This window comes from Drosophila mojavensis, unplaced genomic scaffold (genome assembly GCF_018153725.1).
Source record: "Drosophila mojavensis isolate 15081-1352.22 unplaced genomic scaffold, ASM1815372v1 contig_231, whole genome shotgun sequence".
NCBI classification, from domain to species: domain Eukaryota; kingdom Metazoa; phylum Arthropoda; class Insecta; order Diptera; family Drosophilidae; genus Drosophila; species Drosophila mojavensis.
Window position 1 is genome coordinate 6726225 of NW_025318772.1, and position 15048 is coordinate 6741272.

The 15048-nt window shown below is 40.7% G+C and overlaps 6 protein-coding genes across 10 annotated transcripts; all 6 read left to right on the forward strand.

Annotated features, from left to right (window-relative positions):
• Positions 1-970: 970 nt before the first annotated feature.
• On the forward strand, positions 971-6216 carry LOC6575187. 4 transcript variants are annotated; one of them, XM_015167877.3, is made up of 6 exons: positions 971-1143; positions 1845-2226; positions 2288-3092; positions 3148-3557; positions 3615-4329; positions 4389-6216. In XM_015167877.3, the coding sequence occupies exons 2-6, from the start codon at positions 1871-1873 to the stop codon at positions 6012-6014; spliced, it is 3912 nt and encodes a 1303-aa protein (XP_015023363.1). In that variant the 5' UTR covers positions 971-1143; positions 1845-1870; the 3' UTR covers positions 6015-6216. The 4 variants fall into 4 exon arrangements, with proteins under 4 accessions (XP_015023363.1, XP_015023364.1, XP_002001203.1 ...); XM_015167878.3 differs by having other exon boundaries at positions 971-1129; XM_002001167.4 differs by lacking the exon at positions 971-1143 and adding an exon at positions 1698-1789.
• Positions 6217-6732: 516 nt separating this feature from the next.
• On the forward strand, positions 6733-7353 carry LOC6575188 (cystatin-like protein). Its single transcript, XM_002001168.2, has 2 exons — positions 6733-7047; positions 7110-7353. The coding sequence occupies exons 1-2, from the start codon at positions 6914-6916 to the stop codon at positions 7303-7305; spliced, it is 330 nt and encodes a 109-aa protein (XP_002001204.1). The 5' UTR covers positions 6733-6913; the 3' UTR covers positions 7306-7353.
• A 914-nt stretch (positions 7354-8267) lies between these two features.
• On the forward strand, positions 8268-9528 carry LOC6575189 (cystatin-like protein). 2 transcript variants are annotated; one of them, XM_015167880.3, is made up of 2 exons: positions 8268-8503; positions 8571-8797. In XM_015167880.3, the coding sequence occupies exons 1-2, from the start codon at positions 8325-8327 to the stop codon at positions 8572-8574; spliced, it is 183 nt and encodes a 60-aa protein (XP_015023366.1). In that variant the 5' UTR covers positions 8268-8324; the 3' UTR covers positions 8575-8797. The 2 variants fall into 2 exon arrangements, with proteins under 2 accessions (XP_015023366.1, XP_002001205.1); XM_002001169.4 differs by lacking the exon at positions 8571-8797 and adding an exon at positions 9244-9528 and having other exon boundaries at positions 8271-8503.
• A 2315-nt stretch (positions 9529-11843) lies between these two features.
• Positions 11844-12488, forward strand: LOC6575190 (sarcocystatin-A). The gene is made up of 3 exons (XM_002001170.4): positions 11844-11959; positions 12040-12146; positions 12221-12488. The coding sequence occupies exons 1-3, from the start codon at positions 11900-11902 to the stop codon at positions 12411-12413; spliced, it is 360 nt and encodes a 119-aa protein (XP_002001206.1). The 5' UTR covers positions 11844-11899; the 3' UTR covers positions 12414-12488.
• Positions 12489-13147: 659 nt separating this feature from the next.
• LOC6575191 (sarcocystatin-A) lies at positions 13148-13779 on the forward strand. The gene is made up of 3 exons (XM_002001171.4): positions 13148-13267; positions 13322-13428; positions 13497-13779. Exons 1-3 carry the CDS (start codon positions 13208-13210, stop codon positions 13687-13689), a joined length of 360 nt encoding a protein of 119 aa, XP_002001207.2. The 5' UTR covers positions 13148-13207; the 3' UTR covers positions 13690-13779.
• Positions 13780-14283: 504 nt separating this feature from the next.
• On the forward strand, positions 14284-14928 carry LOC6575192 (sarcocystatin-A). The gene is made up of 3 exons (XM_002001172.4): positions 14284-14416; positions 14473-14579; positions 14652-14928. The coding sequence occupies exons 1-3, from the start codon at positions 14357-14359 to the stop codon at positions 14842-14844; spliced, it is 360 nt and encodes a 119-aa protein (XP_002001208.1). The 5' UTR covers positions 14284-14356; the 3' UTR covers positions 14845-14928.
• Positions 14929-15048: the final 120 nt, after the last annotated feature.

The following is a 15048-nucleotide window of genomic DNA, read 5'->3' on the forward strand; positions in this document are numbered from 1 at the left end:
TAAAAATAAAAGCAGAGCAAAGGCAAAGGCAAAGGCAGCAGCAGAGGCAGAGCCAAATGCAAAGGCGATGGGCAAAGCCGCAGGCAAAGGCGGGTGAAACAAAATAAAAAGTTTGGCGCGCTTTGGGCGACGCGCGTCGCTCATCATTTGCATTGCTCTTTGTATGAAAGAGCAAAGCTCTTGGTGAAAGAGAGATCTAGTGCGCGTGGGTGTGTGCGTGGGCGCACGCTTGTATACTTTGATCCACGATCTATGAATAGGCAATTTTTTTTTAAATATTTATGAATAATCAAATTTACTTAGAAATTTTAATGAAATATGTTTATATAAGGTTCTTACTTTTGCACATTGCATTCAATTCGGTTTGGTATTTTTCCTGCTCCTTTAAAACGTCTGGAATCACTTGAATAATTCTAATATTTAACTACCTCAATCAATACTTTGTTCAGTATGTTTGTCCGTTTATATTATATACATATTTTGTATTTAAACAGGTGTTTTGTTCGTTTTTGCTTTTTTTTTCATGACGTTAGGCGTTTGGTCTTAAAAAATATTCATTAGAAATTTACGTCTTAAATATTTACAGAACGTAACGGTCAACTTTCCAGCAAGCATTACATTTAACAGTACTGTAAATATAAGTAAATGTTGTCAGAACTGACCATGTAAGTCTATGGTCAAAGAAAGCTGCAAATAATACTAAATAAAATACTGAAAAGAAAAGCTGTGAAGAACTTTAAATAAATATTAACTTCATATAATTCCAATATTGTTTGTTTTTTGTTAACATGTTAACATTCACTAAACGAAAACTTCAGAATTGAATTTAAACTGTGGAGAAATTTATAACGGCTTTTCATTCTAAAAAAAAGCTGCCTGCTTGTTCTTATTAACAGCAAAATGTTATGCAAATTCCATTGTGTGTGTGCTAACAGTCTTCACACGTATGCGCACACACGCCAAAAAGGCGCAGCAACAGCTGTGAGCCGAGGAAAAAAACTATGTATGTGATTTTGCTGCGGAATTCTTTCAGTTTGTGCGTATTTTGAGTTTGCAAATCAATTTGGTGCATTTAAAAACAGACGGTGTACTATTGAAGAATGACATCTGTGTAAAGTTAAAATTCAAGGTAAATGCAAGCAGGTGCGTGTATTGTTTCGTCAGTTTTTCACTGAAAATCAAATGAATTAATTTAAATGAGAATTTTTGGGCGTGATGTAACCGCGTGAGTGTGAGTGCCACGACTGCGCCATCTATTGTCTTATCGAGTCAGACATGTATATGTGTATGTAGTTTCATGTGCAAAATAGAGCTCGGGTTGCCGGTGCGGTTTGTTTATTATTGTTTTTGCACTTGAGGTTATGTGCAACAGTCTGGAATATAAATAAAACAGAGACTTATAATGGGAAAAAATCTTATGAGACGACGACTTGGCCATTAAACAACATTGAATCGGCAACGATGCGGTGAGCATGTGCGTGTGAACGAGACAGCTAGTGTGTTTTAGCTGGAAGCAGCGCCGGGTTGCCATCAAAAATGACAGTGCGATTCAATGATAAAATTATATAAAATTCGGATGCGTAGTGAAATAAAATAATCATATAAATATGCACTGCACTCATTTAACATTCCAATTTTGTGAATCTTATTCCATATAAGTGGTTTTCCGTAACAAATGTTAAATTTGTTTGTGTTTCGAATAGTCTGGCAACGCTGTTATGCTCTCTTACGCTCCCGTGGTCGTTTTCCAAGAGCACATGTGCTCCTGAGCCAATTGTTGCTCCAGTCTGTAAATTATAATATATTTGTCAGAGAAGTTAGCAATAACAATAATTTGCTTGCAGAGCAAAAGCAACGGGGCAGTTAAGTTATGAACAATCAGGATTATGGCGGCATCCAATGGATACAGCAGCACGCATCTGCAGTGGACTCCGAGGCCGACCTACTGGAAAACGGCGCTGCCGACAGTGAGGTAGCGTCCGCCTACTTGGTCAATGGCAATGCAACCGATGAGGATCTCGACCATATGGCGGCTGAGAATCTCATATTCATGGCGCGTGATGGTCAGCTGAGCGAGATAATTGCAGCCAACGAGAGCGGTGGCAGTACCGTCTTAATTACGGACAGTGGAACTGTTTCCTATGCCGCGGCATTTGATGAGGATGCCCAGGTGGTCACTGAGGAGATAATCACGGATGACTGGGTGCAGCACCAGGGCGCCGAGCGGTAAATAGTTGATGATATTCTCCTGAACCGAGATCTAAATTCATAATTTGATTGGTTTTAGCGTGGAAATCGCTGCGGAACAAATCGCGGGCAACAACAGCTCGCAGGAGCTGCTGGACATGGAGCAGGACGAGTATACGGCACTGCGACCCTATCCCTGTGACTTCTGCAGCCGGCGTTTCCGCAAGAAGACCAGCCTGAACAATCACATGCTGGCGCATCAGAATGATCGTCCACATCTGTGTAAATTGTGCGGCGCTCGGTTCTCGCGACGGGCCGAGCTCATCAGTCACTTCAAGGCGCACGCCGAGGCACAAGATGCTGCCGATGCGGCGGCAGCAATCAAATTCGAGCCTCCACAGCAACAACAACGCCAAATGGACGATCATTTCTATGAGCAGGAATGGTCACTGTACCAGGATCAGGAAGACGATCAAGTGCAACAAGATCTGCAGCAAATGGAGCAAGACCAGCAGGAGCAGCATGAACAGCAAGAGCAGCAGCAGCAGCAGCAGCAGCTCGTGCTGCCGCAGGCCAGCTATGCAGCAATCAGTGATGTGCCCGCCCCAACTGCCGCGCGAGGTCGCATCAGCCGCCTCAAGCCCAAAGAGGAGAGCACTCAGTATATTGTGATTGGTGAGAAGCAGACAACGGACGACTTGCAGCCGTACATGGAGTGCGAGGAGCTGCAACCCGCGCTGACGAGTAGTACGTCAATTGAAGCGACATCAGTGACGGCCAGCGCGCCCGTTGCTGAGGTGGCGGCGACTCCGCGCTTTCCGGTGATAGATGAAAGCAAACCGTTCGTGTGTCAGCAATGCGGCTTGGCATTTGCCCGCGAAAAGGCGCTAGTCTCGCACATTAAGGTGACACCAAAGATTACTCCAATTAAGATCGATATTAAATTCTCTTCTACCTTAGAATCATCGAGTCGACTCTCCTTTCGAATGCAATCAATGCCAGGATATGTTCTGGGACAATTACAGCCTGCAGGAGCATCTGAAAACACACCAGTTCGAGGAGAGCAATTCGGAATACGATCCGGCCTCGGCGGGCGACGACAGCGCCAGCGAGTCGGAGGCGGAACAGCTATACGGCGACTTCTACTGCAGCGAGTGCGGCATTTCATTTCACAGGCAGGACCTGCTGCGGCGCCATGCCAGGCAGCAGCACAAGCAGCTGCCCACGGCTGTGGAGGGCGGCGCTAGGGATGCTGATGCCGAGAGTGCCAAAGATGCGCAGCACTCTTGTCACACGTGCGGCAAATCGTTTCCCAGCGCCTTGGAGCTGCTCGCCCATGCCGAAGTGCACGCGCGCTTCCCGCCCTTCAAGTGAGTGGAGGAGATCTAAGAATTATAGAAAGATATAACCAATGCATACATTTTCAGATGCGTTCTATGCGGCGTTAGCTTTTATGAGGAGCAGGCCATCAAGCGGCATTTACACACGCGCCATCCGCATGAGCTGAGACCCAACTCGTGCGTGCTGTGCGGCAAGGAGTGTCGCGATCGCAAGGCCCTGATGAAGCACGCCTGGGATCACTCGCGAGAGAAGTGCCACTCGTGCTCAAAGTGCGGCAAGAACTTTCACAACAAGGCGCGACTGAAGCGACACATGGCCTCGCATCGGGACAAGTCGGTGGTGTGCGAGGTGTGCCACGAGGAGTTTCCAGATGGGCGAACACTGTCCAATCATCGACATTCGCACAGCACCACCTCGCCGGGTAAACTGTTTCCCTGCCACGAGTGCGGCAAGACCTTCGGTTCGCGCAGCTCCCAGCAGATCCATGTGCGCATCCATACGGGAGAGCGACCATATGGCTGCCACTATTGCTGGAAAGCATTCGCAGATGGCGGAACGCTGCGCAAGCACGAACGCATTCACACCGGCGAGAAGCCCTACGCGTGCTCCGTGTGTCCACGTGCCTTCAACCAGCGCGTCGTGCTGCGCGAGCACATACGCTCCCACCACTCGGGTCTGGATGCTGTGCGAGGGACATATCACTGCACCGTCTGCTCGGCCGATATGTCCTCGTCCAATGAGCTCATACAGCATCTCATCCAGCACAGCGACACGAACACCGCCAAGCAGCGACAGCCAATCGTGAGTAGAGTGAGTGAGTTCTTTATAGAAGAGATTTACAGTTATTGTTCTGTTTGTAGACTGGTCCGCGAAAATATAAGCGACGCAGGAAACTGCAGCCACATGAGATCGCGCACATGCGAGCGGAGCATAAGGATGGCGAGGATTATGCCAGCGACATGGAATTCTGTGACCTTGATGTGGAGAATGTGGACGATCTGCTGGAAGGGGCAGACACGTTGCCAAGCAAAAAGGAGAAGCGCAAGCGTTCAGCTGCCAATCAGGCCAAGTCCGTGAGGAATGGGGGCGCAAGTAGCAATGCCTCTGTGTCGGTCAAGTCTGCCAATAGCAGCTGGGATGAGAAGTTCCTGCAGACAAACAGCAATGGCACCGCTGCCAACAATGATGAGAGCTTCTACCAGATTGATTCGCTCGTGGTGGTCAATGACACCACATTGCCGGCCGTCAGCCCATCCAGTAGTGCACAAGGTGCTTCCAAGTCGCGTCGAGGCGGAGGCAAGCAGGCCGAGAATGGCGATAAGTCCGGAGGAGGAGGCACAGCAGCAGTAACAGCATCTACGACTAGCACGGAATCTAGCAAATCCCACGTCGCTACCAGCCGCAGCAGCAGCCGAAAAAAGGCCAGTAAGTCGGCCAAGAGTGCTGCCACAACATCATCCGCACCATCAACAGCAGCAGCATCGACCACGGCGAGCAGCTCGCGTCCACGAATGATACACACAGAAAAGTCGCGTGTGCCGCCAGAGAATGCATCGAAGAAGTCGCGTGGAGGCCGCAGCTACATAACGCGCACCAACACCAGCGAGACCAGCAGCCAGTTGAATAGCCAGCTGGTCAAGTCGAGCGGCGTGTCCAGCTCTCGAATTGTGGATGATTACGAGATCATATCCCCTGCCACCCAACCGCCCAATCAGATCAGTTCCAGTCCGCTGCACATCAAGCAGGAGCAGGAGCAGCAGCAGCAGCGCATCCAGTTCATGTTCGATGACACCCAATTGATCAACACAGCAATGTTGCGGGAGAAGCCCTACGACAAGTTCAATCCAAGCATTGTCAATGATCTCGAGGAGATATTGCGCAGTCCGCTCAAGCATGATCGGAATGCGCGGCTGCGCTTCACCAGCGAATCGTCTACAACGCTACAGTTCCTGCCCGAGTTGGAGCCAAATCTCATCAAGATTGAGCCCACATCGCCGGATCTGCGTGACATGGTGGAGAGCCAGCAGCGTGTCAATACCACAGCTGGACAAGCGGCCACGCCCACATCGTCATCCTCGTCGTCGGCGGCGCGCACATCGCGTCACCTGCGACAGCTGACGGCCAATGGCTCGAGCAGTCGCTCGGCTTCCAAGCGAAGCGCTGGCAAAGCCTCAACGTCCACCGGATCGAGCACCACAAAGCCCAGCAGCAACACATCCTCAACAGAGGCTGTCAGCAAGTCCTACCTCAGCTACGGTGTGGACTCCTACAATGTGGGCGTGACAGCGAGTGCCAACTCGTCGGATGTCAGTTCCGGCTTCTTCTCCATCTCCGAGGTAGTGTCCGCTGCCCACGCAGCGGATGCGGCCAAGGCAGCAGCAGCGAGCAAAACGGAGCGCCGGACCCGCTGTTTCGAGTGCGAGATGTGCTCATCCATATTTTCGGATCGGGCACAGTTGCTGGAGCACATGCACATACACATCTAAGGGAACCAGAACAAAAGGAGAGGGATTTGTTATTGGAACTGTTTTGTTAGCAAAACCACTATACTAAAAGATAAAGAAAACGGATATATTAATTAAGTTCTGCTTAGGATTCTCGCAGGGTGGGGCTGGGGGTAAAAGTATTTTTTGAAATATTTACCAACTAGAATTTCAATTACAAATTGAATGAACATGTTATGCGGGAGAAGTATATATTATATAACAAATATTTGCAACTAAACACACACCCACACATACATTATATATACAAATACATGTATATATATATGATGTACTATATAAAACAACGAAATTGTCGTTAATTATTGCGTTATTTAAATTGAATAGAGAGCGAGCTTAGCTATAAGGCTTTTTAAATTTGTACCTCACATTTGTTTTGAAGAATTGGTATGCTGAAGTAAATAAATCCATAATGGTTTTTCATTTAATTGCGAATTTCAAATCATTCAAAAACACGATAGCATTTATCGTAATCGTTAACTGTTGGAAACTTCCATTATTTCCCCAGTTTCCAGTGTGTGTTTACGATATCAACGCTAGAGTGAGTCACTACTCGACTGGAAATAAAATGTGCCAAAGCGAGGGAGAGCAAGAGAGTAAACGTCGCTCTTAGTGTGTAAGCAGAGTATGTTTGCCTCTCTCTCTCTCTCGTTCACTGTCTTACTTTACGTACACAAAGAAAGTCCAATGCCCACCCTGAACTGTGCCAGTTGTTCGTCTCGATCGATGCTCAGTCATCGACAAGTTGCCAAACAAAGCGACATTAAATAAAATAAAACAAATACTTGCTTGCAATTTTCCACTGCTCGAGTCTGATTTAAGTATTTTACAAAAGTATTTATACTACATTCATAGCGGCGGGCCTTATCAGAAACTACTCAATGGCTGAACAGAACGAACCATTGTGCGGTGGGATATCGAGAGAGCTGCAGGGCGCTGATTTACAGGATGCCCTGGATATATTGAACACATCGCTGGACAAATTGGCCGGCATGGGCGGTAAGCCCAGCTTAAAGTGAGTAACCATTTCGCGATGTAATAAATACTCAATTACAACTGGAATATTCCTGCTTCCAGGGTTGTTAAAGTGAAGTCTGTGACGTCACAGGTAGTCGCCGGCACTCTCTATCGCTACAAGGTTCAACTCGCCCAGGGCGATGCCATCAAAGAGAGCGATGTGAAGATCTGGACACGGCCCTGGCTGTCAGAGAACGGCACCAATATAACAATCAACCTAGAGGGCAATGACAACGTTATCGAAAGCACTTTTTAAACTAACTTCCCTTTGTGTGTTAAATAAATGATTAGTTTTTATTTTTTATTTTATTTTATCATATTTATTGAAACTGCAAATTCCTATAAGTACGCCCCTATATGTTTATACTATAGCGTACCTAAGTATAGAATTAACTGCGTTGCCTTATCAGTGGCTGTTCGAAAAACCACTTTGACTTAATATTTCAGGGTAATGTTTGTAATTTTGTTACTAGCTAGCTATGAACATTTTGAATTGTGAATAAACAAAAATTTTAATTTTAATAGATCATTCTTTAAACTAATTGAGAGAGTTTTTTAATAAAAGCTTTTATATTTAGTTTTATTATTATTTTTATTATTTATTTATATTTTTGTGTTTATATCAAGATTAATCTGTGTATTAATTACATATCAAATTTTATCCATCAAATAAATGATAATATAGTTTCAATTGAAAGTCTAGTTTTATAGCTATTGATAATTAGAGATAAATAGAGAATAAATAGAGAATAAAAGAGAGTACATATATAGGGATATCTGAACATAAATGTGTGTTTGTATGTGTGTATCAATATATCAATATATACGTGATAGGGATTCTCTCCGGGCGTCTTTTTCTCTCTCTCCTTCTCTCTCGCTATACCCCATCTCTCTCTCTCTCTCTCTCTCTCGCTCTATTTCTATCCCTATCTCACTGAGTCTCCCTCTTACTGCCTTTCTCTCTCTCTCTCTCTCTCACACTATCTTTCCCTCTTGGAATGCAGTTTCTTGATCTGTAATTATTTGAAAAAATAATGATCATAATAGTAGGTAAATTTACAGCTAATGCATAGCAAACTACAAGTCACAAATGAATTTGAATATCATAAATACATACACACAAATAAGTGTATTCATAGGTTATCATAGTATGGGTGCTAGCCCTATGAACAAAGTGTGTTCAGAGCGAGCAGCGTATAAAAGACAAAACTCTCTGATTGACTAGTTAGTTTAGGTTGAACTCTTGGCCAGGCCATTTGAAGCACCTTATTGAACATGTTTAATTCGAAAATCTTTTATCTCACACTCTTTGCTCTCGTATGCTCGATCCTAGCCCGGAGTCACCATCTCAACGGAGCTCCCGGCGAACTGAGTGGCGTAGAGCTGAACAAGGCGGTTGAGAGTTTGCAGGCGACTCTGGCGAAGTTGGCGACTGTCGATGGATCCAGCTATACGTGAGTCATTCCACATTTTCACACACAAGTTCTTTGTTTCACTCATGTAGATTAAATGTTGCATTAGGTGAGCATGTGAGAAGTTTACCCATCGACTGCAGCACGATTCTTGGATAAAATCAAATTTAACAAACTAACGTTAATATGTGGAGATAAACAGTGAGTCTATCTGTAAGCTTTAATGCTGTAGATAGAGCTGCATCCGGTCTCTGATTTTCCATATGATTCACTAAATTTCTTTATAGATTAGTATTATTCCATATAATTTTCAAGGTCAGCTCTGCAAGAAAACTAGATCTAAGATCTTTCAATTGAATTATTATTTCTGAATTGGATATTAATAATAATTGGACATAACGTATTAACCCTTAATCGAGTAGTTGTATTCTTAACCTTTCGCTTCAGAAATAATATATAAATTGGGTATACACAACTAGATATCTATCTCAAATATTCAGTCTCTAGCTTCAAGACTAGCCAAGTCATTTCAGTCGGCAATGAAATCTACCTAAAGCTAGTCATTGTCATAGTCGACTAGTTCCGAACAGATAGAGTTCCAAACGAGCATTGCACAAAAGGAATAAACTCTTTATAGTTTATGAACGAATGAAATCTTGCTTCACATATGTATATCAAGATCGTAGCTTGTTTCATTATATTTTTATACTCTCTCTCTCTCTCTCTTTCTCTCTCTCTCTCTATATATATATATATCCATATATATACATATCTTTCTGCAGCGTTACCAAAGTGCTGAAGGTAACCAGACAACTCGTCGCTGGATACCTGGAGAAGTTCACCGTGGAGCTGACCAAAGATGATGTGACCCAGCAGTGCGTCGTACAGATCTGGACCCAATTGTGGCTGAAGGAGAACGGCACGAACATTAAAATCAACTGCGAGGGCGATGATACTAAGGTTGACAAAACCTGGTAAACATTTCAATAATGACAGCATTGTAAAGACATTTTAATAAAACTGCGAACAGCTTTTAAAGCATCGCAACCAGTTTTGGTTTATAGCTATGCGAATCTCTCTCTCCCTCTATCTTTCACTCTACCTCTCTGTCCCTCTCTCTCTATCTCTCTCTCAATCAAATTCATCTTTTGCTAATTACATAATCGGTTTAGTCATTGACGTCATACTGGCAGTGGTGGCGTCTTATAAAATGTTAGTTATGGAATGGAGATTGCTTTGACTAGCAGATACCTAAAACTATGCTTGCTTCGTATCTACGCTTACAGATAAGCAAGTAATACGATTTTTTTTTCCCCTTAAGATTGACTTTTCGATTAAATTAAAAATAAGAAGATATTGATTAAGTAGAGCATGGAATTTATATCTTTCAAAAGGAGTTCTCTTATTTAGATATTTCGAGGTATACACGAAGATATAAAAAATATAAAGTCCTGCATTTCATAGATATCTACAGAGTGAATATAATCTCTAGTTCTCTTAGGATAAATTGACTGCCTGACTCTGAGCAAAAGCAAAATACCTTTATAGTTTATGATCAATGGGTACAACAATAATAAGTAAATCAAAAACAACTGTTAAGAACACATTTCAGTTAATTAAACACCAGCCAGCCTACAATGGTAGACTTCTCTCTCCGAAGGTTTTATTACAAGTGATTTCTGAAGTATTTCTTTTTAGCATTTTTTGGCAATATTTGCTCTAGGCACGCCCATGCTAATGAGAATCATAAATACTCTGGCCAGACGTCTGAATTAATCACAGACAGAACTGCGTGGTTTGAATTTCATTATAACGATACATGTATGTGTATATACATACATATATATATATTCGACTTTATATATATTAAAGATATTATATATATTTTTGATTCCATTAAATATTTGAAAGGATTATTTTTAAGGTCTTTAATCTTGGGTACACAGTCAAAGTACAAGGGTCGTCTATCAATTAAACTTTATCATATTCCGAATCAGAATTATATTGCTCAAAGAGCAGAAGTAAAACTTTCATAATGTCCAGTAATGTTTGGTATTTTTCATTGTCAAGTGTACTGAAAATAATTAGGGTTGATTATAATTGTTTTTTTGATTATAAATATTTGGTATTGTACTTGTATTCTTGATTGCTCATTAAACATAGTTATTGTCATTGTTTTTGTTATTGTTTCAATTTATTAGGCGTTGCCTTCGAAACAAGTTCTTATCTCCCGTTTCGGATGCCTTTATACTCAATCAGATAATGAAAGAGTATATTGGCTTTTGTGCAACATCCCCCTGTCAGTCTGCCTGCTTGAAAGATCCTATTAACGCTAGAAGCTCTGCTAGAACTTAATTAACAAATACTCTATCTAGTACTTCCCAACGTGCTATTTTTGATATTTTTAATATAAAATATGTTCGAACATCTATAGCTGATATATAATTTAGATATTTAGATACTATAGATTTCTACCAAAATAAATATTCTGTAAAAACCATATTTTCCAAAGTTATTTAGCTCTAGTTCAAGCTAGAGTTTCAACAGATTTCCTATTAGGATTTACCAAAGAAAGCCGTAGGCAAGTATTAAGCAGTCGATTGGATCCGACCGCGATATTATTCCTTTCCTTTTAATTTTAAGTCGGACAGCCTAAAATATTTGTTTTTTTTATTTTTTATTATTTTTTTTTTTAATTAAGTATGCACACATACATATGTAGGTGAACATTAATAAATAAAAAATATATTTTTTGTTCATTAAACCTTCTGAAAAATCAGTTGAACTTAAAGTCTAGAAAATAATTAACAAATCTATAATATATATACTTATTATATTATACAATAATAAAAAAAAATGTTTATATTTAATGTGTATGATTCTTTACCCTTGTTCCAGCTCTTTCTAACATATAGATATAGTTGATTATTATGAAATATTTAATTTGTTTTAAAAATCTTTAGAAAGTATATATTGTATATATAACTCTTTCTTTCTTACTTCCATAATACTGTTGTATATATAAGAACATATATTGAGCAAATATTTATATGCATATATTTGTTTACTTTTGTTCCATCTCTTTCTTCATTTTGTTAAAGATTGATTCCGATTTAAATAAGCTAAAAATAATAATTTTAAACTTCCCTAATTAATATCTCACACATTTGCATAACTATCATCAAATAGACAAATAAAACAAACCAGACTTGGTTCTAATGTTCCAAAACCTAATTCTCTTGTTTACTCTCTCTCGTCTCGCTGCTCTTACATCGATTTGCTCAGTGCGAGGCAAATGCTTACACACACACACATACACGCCGCTTGTACTCAACAATTTGAGATCGGCTATAAAAGCCGACTCAGCCGAGCGTCTAACTTCAGTCTAGAATCGTGCTCCGCATCGCTCGGCAGAAACTTGGATAAAGAAAAACAAAAATGCTCTCAATGAAAATCGTTTTTGTTCTCGGCTTGGCCGTGACATTTGTTTCGGCTGGCGTAAGTAAATGGTTTTACGTGTGAAATATATACAAATATATATATAAATTTATATGTATATTGTTAAATAATTCTTAAAGCTTGTCGGCGGCATAACTGAGCTCTCTGGCGCTGATCTGAAGGAAGCCGAAGATACCCTAAACAATTCTCTGTCCAAATTGGCAAGCGGCGATGGACCCAACTACAAGTAATCATTGACGCACCTTTTGTAGTAATTATAGTGACAGATATATTTATAAAATTATTTAAATATTTGCTTAGATTGGGCAAAATTATCAAGGCCACTCGTCAAGTTGTTTCGGGCAGCAAATACGTCTACGATGTGGAACTGATTGAGGGCAGCAAGACGAAGGTGTGCAACGTGGAGATCTGGTCCCAGCCATGGCTCGAGAATGGAATCCAGGTGACCTTTAACTGCCCTGAGGGACAAGTTGTGAAGAAGCACAGCGCCTAAGCGTGGGCAGTGTTCCTTATCCATAATCAATCTGATCAAATATCAGTTTTGCAATAAAGAAAGAGTAAAATAGAACTGGAGTCTTTTGCTTTTGAGGAAGAGAATAATCGATGCATTGGTTAGTTTGATATATCATATATTAAAATTAGTGAACCTGTGGTTGGGTGTATCCTGAATGTCGTATTCATATAAGGCAAGATGGAGTGTGGTATAGAAGAAGTCAACTTTTATAAACCATAAATTTAAGTTTTATATGTTCTGTTTGTTGACAGACTGATGAGCAGGGCTAAATCGGCAAGGTAGTAAGATCTCAATTGATTAAGAAAATCTTTAAAAATATACATGTATATATTTAAAATATGTATAAGGCGAACTAAATGTGGTTTAGCGAGGTCTTGATTATTATTTATAAATGTATGATTCTGTTCCTTTGCTCGAGCTCTTTCTTTCAATCTTTTGTTACAGATCAATGCTAATATTTTAGATTTAAATATAATCTTCCATAATTAATTTCTTACATATTTGCATAAGTATGGCAACTAGGCATGTGAGACAAACCAGATTTTATTCTAATTTTCAAAATACTATAATTTCTCTTGTTTCGTTCCCACTGTCGTTCTCTCCCCTCGTTGATCACACATCGAATTGCTTAGTGCGAGGCAAACACTCACATATATATATGTACTTTTCTCACACCGAACAATTAGAGATCGGCTATAAAAACCCACTCGACATAGCGTCTAGCATTCAGTCTGGATTCGTTCTTTGCATCGCTCGCCAGAAAAATAATTAAAATGCTGTCAATGAAAGTCATTTTTGTTTTCGGCTTGGCCTTGATATTTGTTTCGGCTGACGTAAGTATATAGTTTTTATATATTAAATAATTAATTAATAATGATTTCTTAAAGATTGTTGGCGGCATAACTGAGCTCTCTGGCGATGATCTGAAGGAAGCCGAAGTTACCCTGAACAACTCGCTGTCCAAATTGGCAAGCGGCGATGGACCCAACTACAAGTTAGTATTGAAGGACTATAATATAGTGACTTGGATATTTTTATAAAATTATTTAAATATTTGCTCAGATTGGGCAAAATCATCAAGGCCACTCGTCAAATTGTTGCGGGCAACAAATACGTCTACGATGTGGAACTGATTGAGGGCAGCAAGACGAAGGTGTGCAATGTGGTGATCGTGTCCCAGCCCTGGCTCGAGAATGGAATCGAAGTGACCTTTAACTGCCCCGACGGACAAGTTGTGAAGAGACACAGTGCCTGAGCATTGACAGTATACGTTATACCTCTATACCTTAACCATAATCAATCAGATCAAAGATCAGTTTTGCAATAAAGAAAGAGTAAACTTAAACCGAAGTCTTTTGTTTTTGAAGAAGGGAGCAATGAGTTCATTAGGTATATATAATATATTACCATACAGAAATAGATCAAAATTAGTCAACATATGGCTTGTTGTATCCTGTATATATACTGAATGAATTACAGGGTATAAGGAGATAGATAAGGGCAGATGGAGTGTGCTATATAAGAAGTCCCCTTTTAGGACCTAAATTAAAGGTGTATAGGTCAGATAGAATAGTTTTTTGTTAAACATGTGTGCTTTAAATTTTTCTTTTTTAATTTTATTTATTTATTTTTTTAAAATTATAATCTTGAACTTTCTTTAATTAAATTCTCATCCATATGCAAATGAATAATCAATTAGACAAATAAAACATGCCAGATTCGCTTTTCATTTTCAATATAATATACATAATTTCACTTGTTCTGTGCTCTCTGTCTACTCACACACACATATGAATGTACTCTGCTCATACGCAACAATTAGAGATCGGCTATAAAAGCCAGCTCGGATTAGCATATAGCGTTCAGTCTGGAATCGTGCATTGCATAGGTCGGCAGAAATTTCGAAAATATAAGAAATTAAAATGCTCTCAATGAAAATCGTTTTTGTTTTCGGTTTGGCCGTGACAATAGTTTTGGCTGGCGTAAGTAAATAATTTAGACCATCCTATATAATAATAACCATAACTCTTTCTTATAGATTGGCGGCGGCATAAAGGAGCTCTCTGGTGATGATCTGAAGGAAGCTGAACAAATCCTAAACGATTCGTTGTCCAAATTGGCAAGCGGCGATGGACCCAACTACAAGTATTGACGCATTTATTATAGTAATTATAGTGACTTAGTTATAGCTATTAAATTTTTTAAATATTTGCTTAGGTTGGGCAAAATCATCAAGGCCACTCGTCAAGTTGTTTCGGGCAGCAAATACGTTTACGATGTGGAACTCATTGAGGGCAGCATTACGAAGGTGTGCAATGTGAAGATCTGGTCCCAGCCCTGGCTCGAGAACGGAATCGAGGTCACTTTTAACTGCCCCGACGGACAAGTGGTCAAGAGGCACGGCATCTAAGCTGATTCTCTGTCTCTGTACTCTGACTCTGTGCGAGAGTCATGATCAATTTGATAATGACAATAAAGAAAGAGTAAAAGTAAAGTAAGAGCATTTTGCTAAGGGGAATTCTCAGGCTGCGGGATTCAAATGAATAAAATTGAACCATTTGATATATGCAAGTGTACTACCGATCGCCTTCATTAAGGCTAGAGTTAATACCCT

Coding starts and splice junctions, on each gene's coding strand:
- LOC6575191 (XM_002001171.4), top strand. CDS start 13,208: ATGCTGTCAATGAAAGTCATTTTTGTTTTCGGCTTGGCCTTGATATTT. Junction 13,268..13,321: donor TGATATTTGTTTCGGCTGAC/GTAAGTATATAG, acceptor GATTTCTTAAAG/ATTGTTGGCGGCATAACTGA. Junction 13,429..13,496: donor GGCGATGGACCCAACTACAA/GTTAGTATTGAA, acceptor ATATTTGCTCAG/ATTGGGCAAAATCATCAAGG.
- LOC6575192 (XM_002001172.4), top strand. CDS start 14,357: ATGCTCTCAATGAAAATCGTTTTTGTTTTCGGTTTGGCCGTGACAATA. Junction 14,417..14,472: donor TGACAATAGTTTTGGCTGGC/GTAAGTAAATAA, acceptor TCTTTCTTATAG/ATTGGCGGCGGCATAAAGGA. Junction 14,580..14,651: donor GGCGATGGACCCAACTACAA/GTATTGACGCAT, acceptor ATATTTGCTTAG/GTTGGGCAAAATCATCAAGG.
- LOC6575189 (XM_002001169.4), top strand. CDS start 8,325: ATGTTTAATTCGAAAATCTTTTATCTCACACTCTTTGCTCTCGTATGC. Junction 8,504..9,243: donor GTCGATGGATCCAGCTATAC/GTGAGTCATTCC, acceptor ATCTTTCTGCAG/CGTTACCAAAGTGCTGAAGG.
- LOC6575188 (XM_002001168.2), top strand. CDS start 6,914: ATGGCTGAACAGAACGAACCATTGTGCGGTGGGATATCGAGAGAGCTG. Junction 7,048..7,109: donor GGCGGTAAGCCCAGCTTAAA/GTGAGTAACCAT, acceptor TCCTGCTTCCAG/GGTTGTTAAAGTGAAGTCTG.
- LOC6575187 (XM_015167877.3), top strand. CDS start 1,871: ATGAACAATCAGGATTATGGCGGCATCCAATGGATACAGCAGCACGCA. Junction 2,227..2,287: donor CAGCACCAGGGCGCCGAGCG/GTAAATAGTTGA, acceptor GATTGGTTTTAG/CGTGGAAATCGCTGCGGAAC. Junction 4,330..4,388: donor CCAAGCAGCGACAGCCAATC/GTGAGTAGAGTG, acceptor TTCTGTTTGTAG/ACTGGTCCGCGAAAATATAA.
- LOC6575190 (XM_002001170.4), top strand. CDS start 11,900: ATGCTCTCAATGAAAATCGTTTTTGTTCTCGGCTTGGCCGTGACATTT. Junction 11,960..12,039: donor TGACATTTGTTTCGGCTGGC/GTAAGTAAATGG, acceptor TAATTCTTAAAG/CTTGTCGGCGGCATAACTGA. Junction 12,147..12,220: donor GGCGATGGACCCAACTACAA/GTAATCATTGAC, acceptor ATATTTGCTTAG/ATTGGGCAAAATTATCAAGG.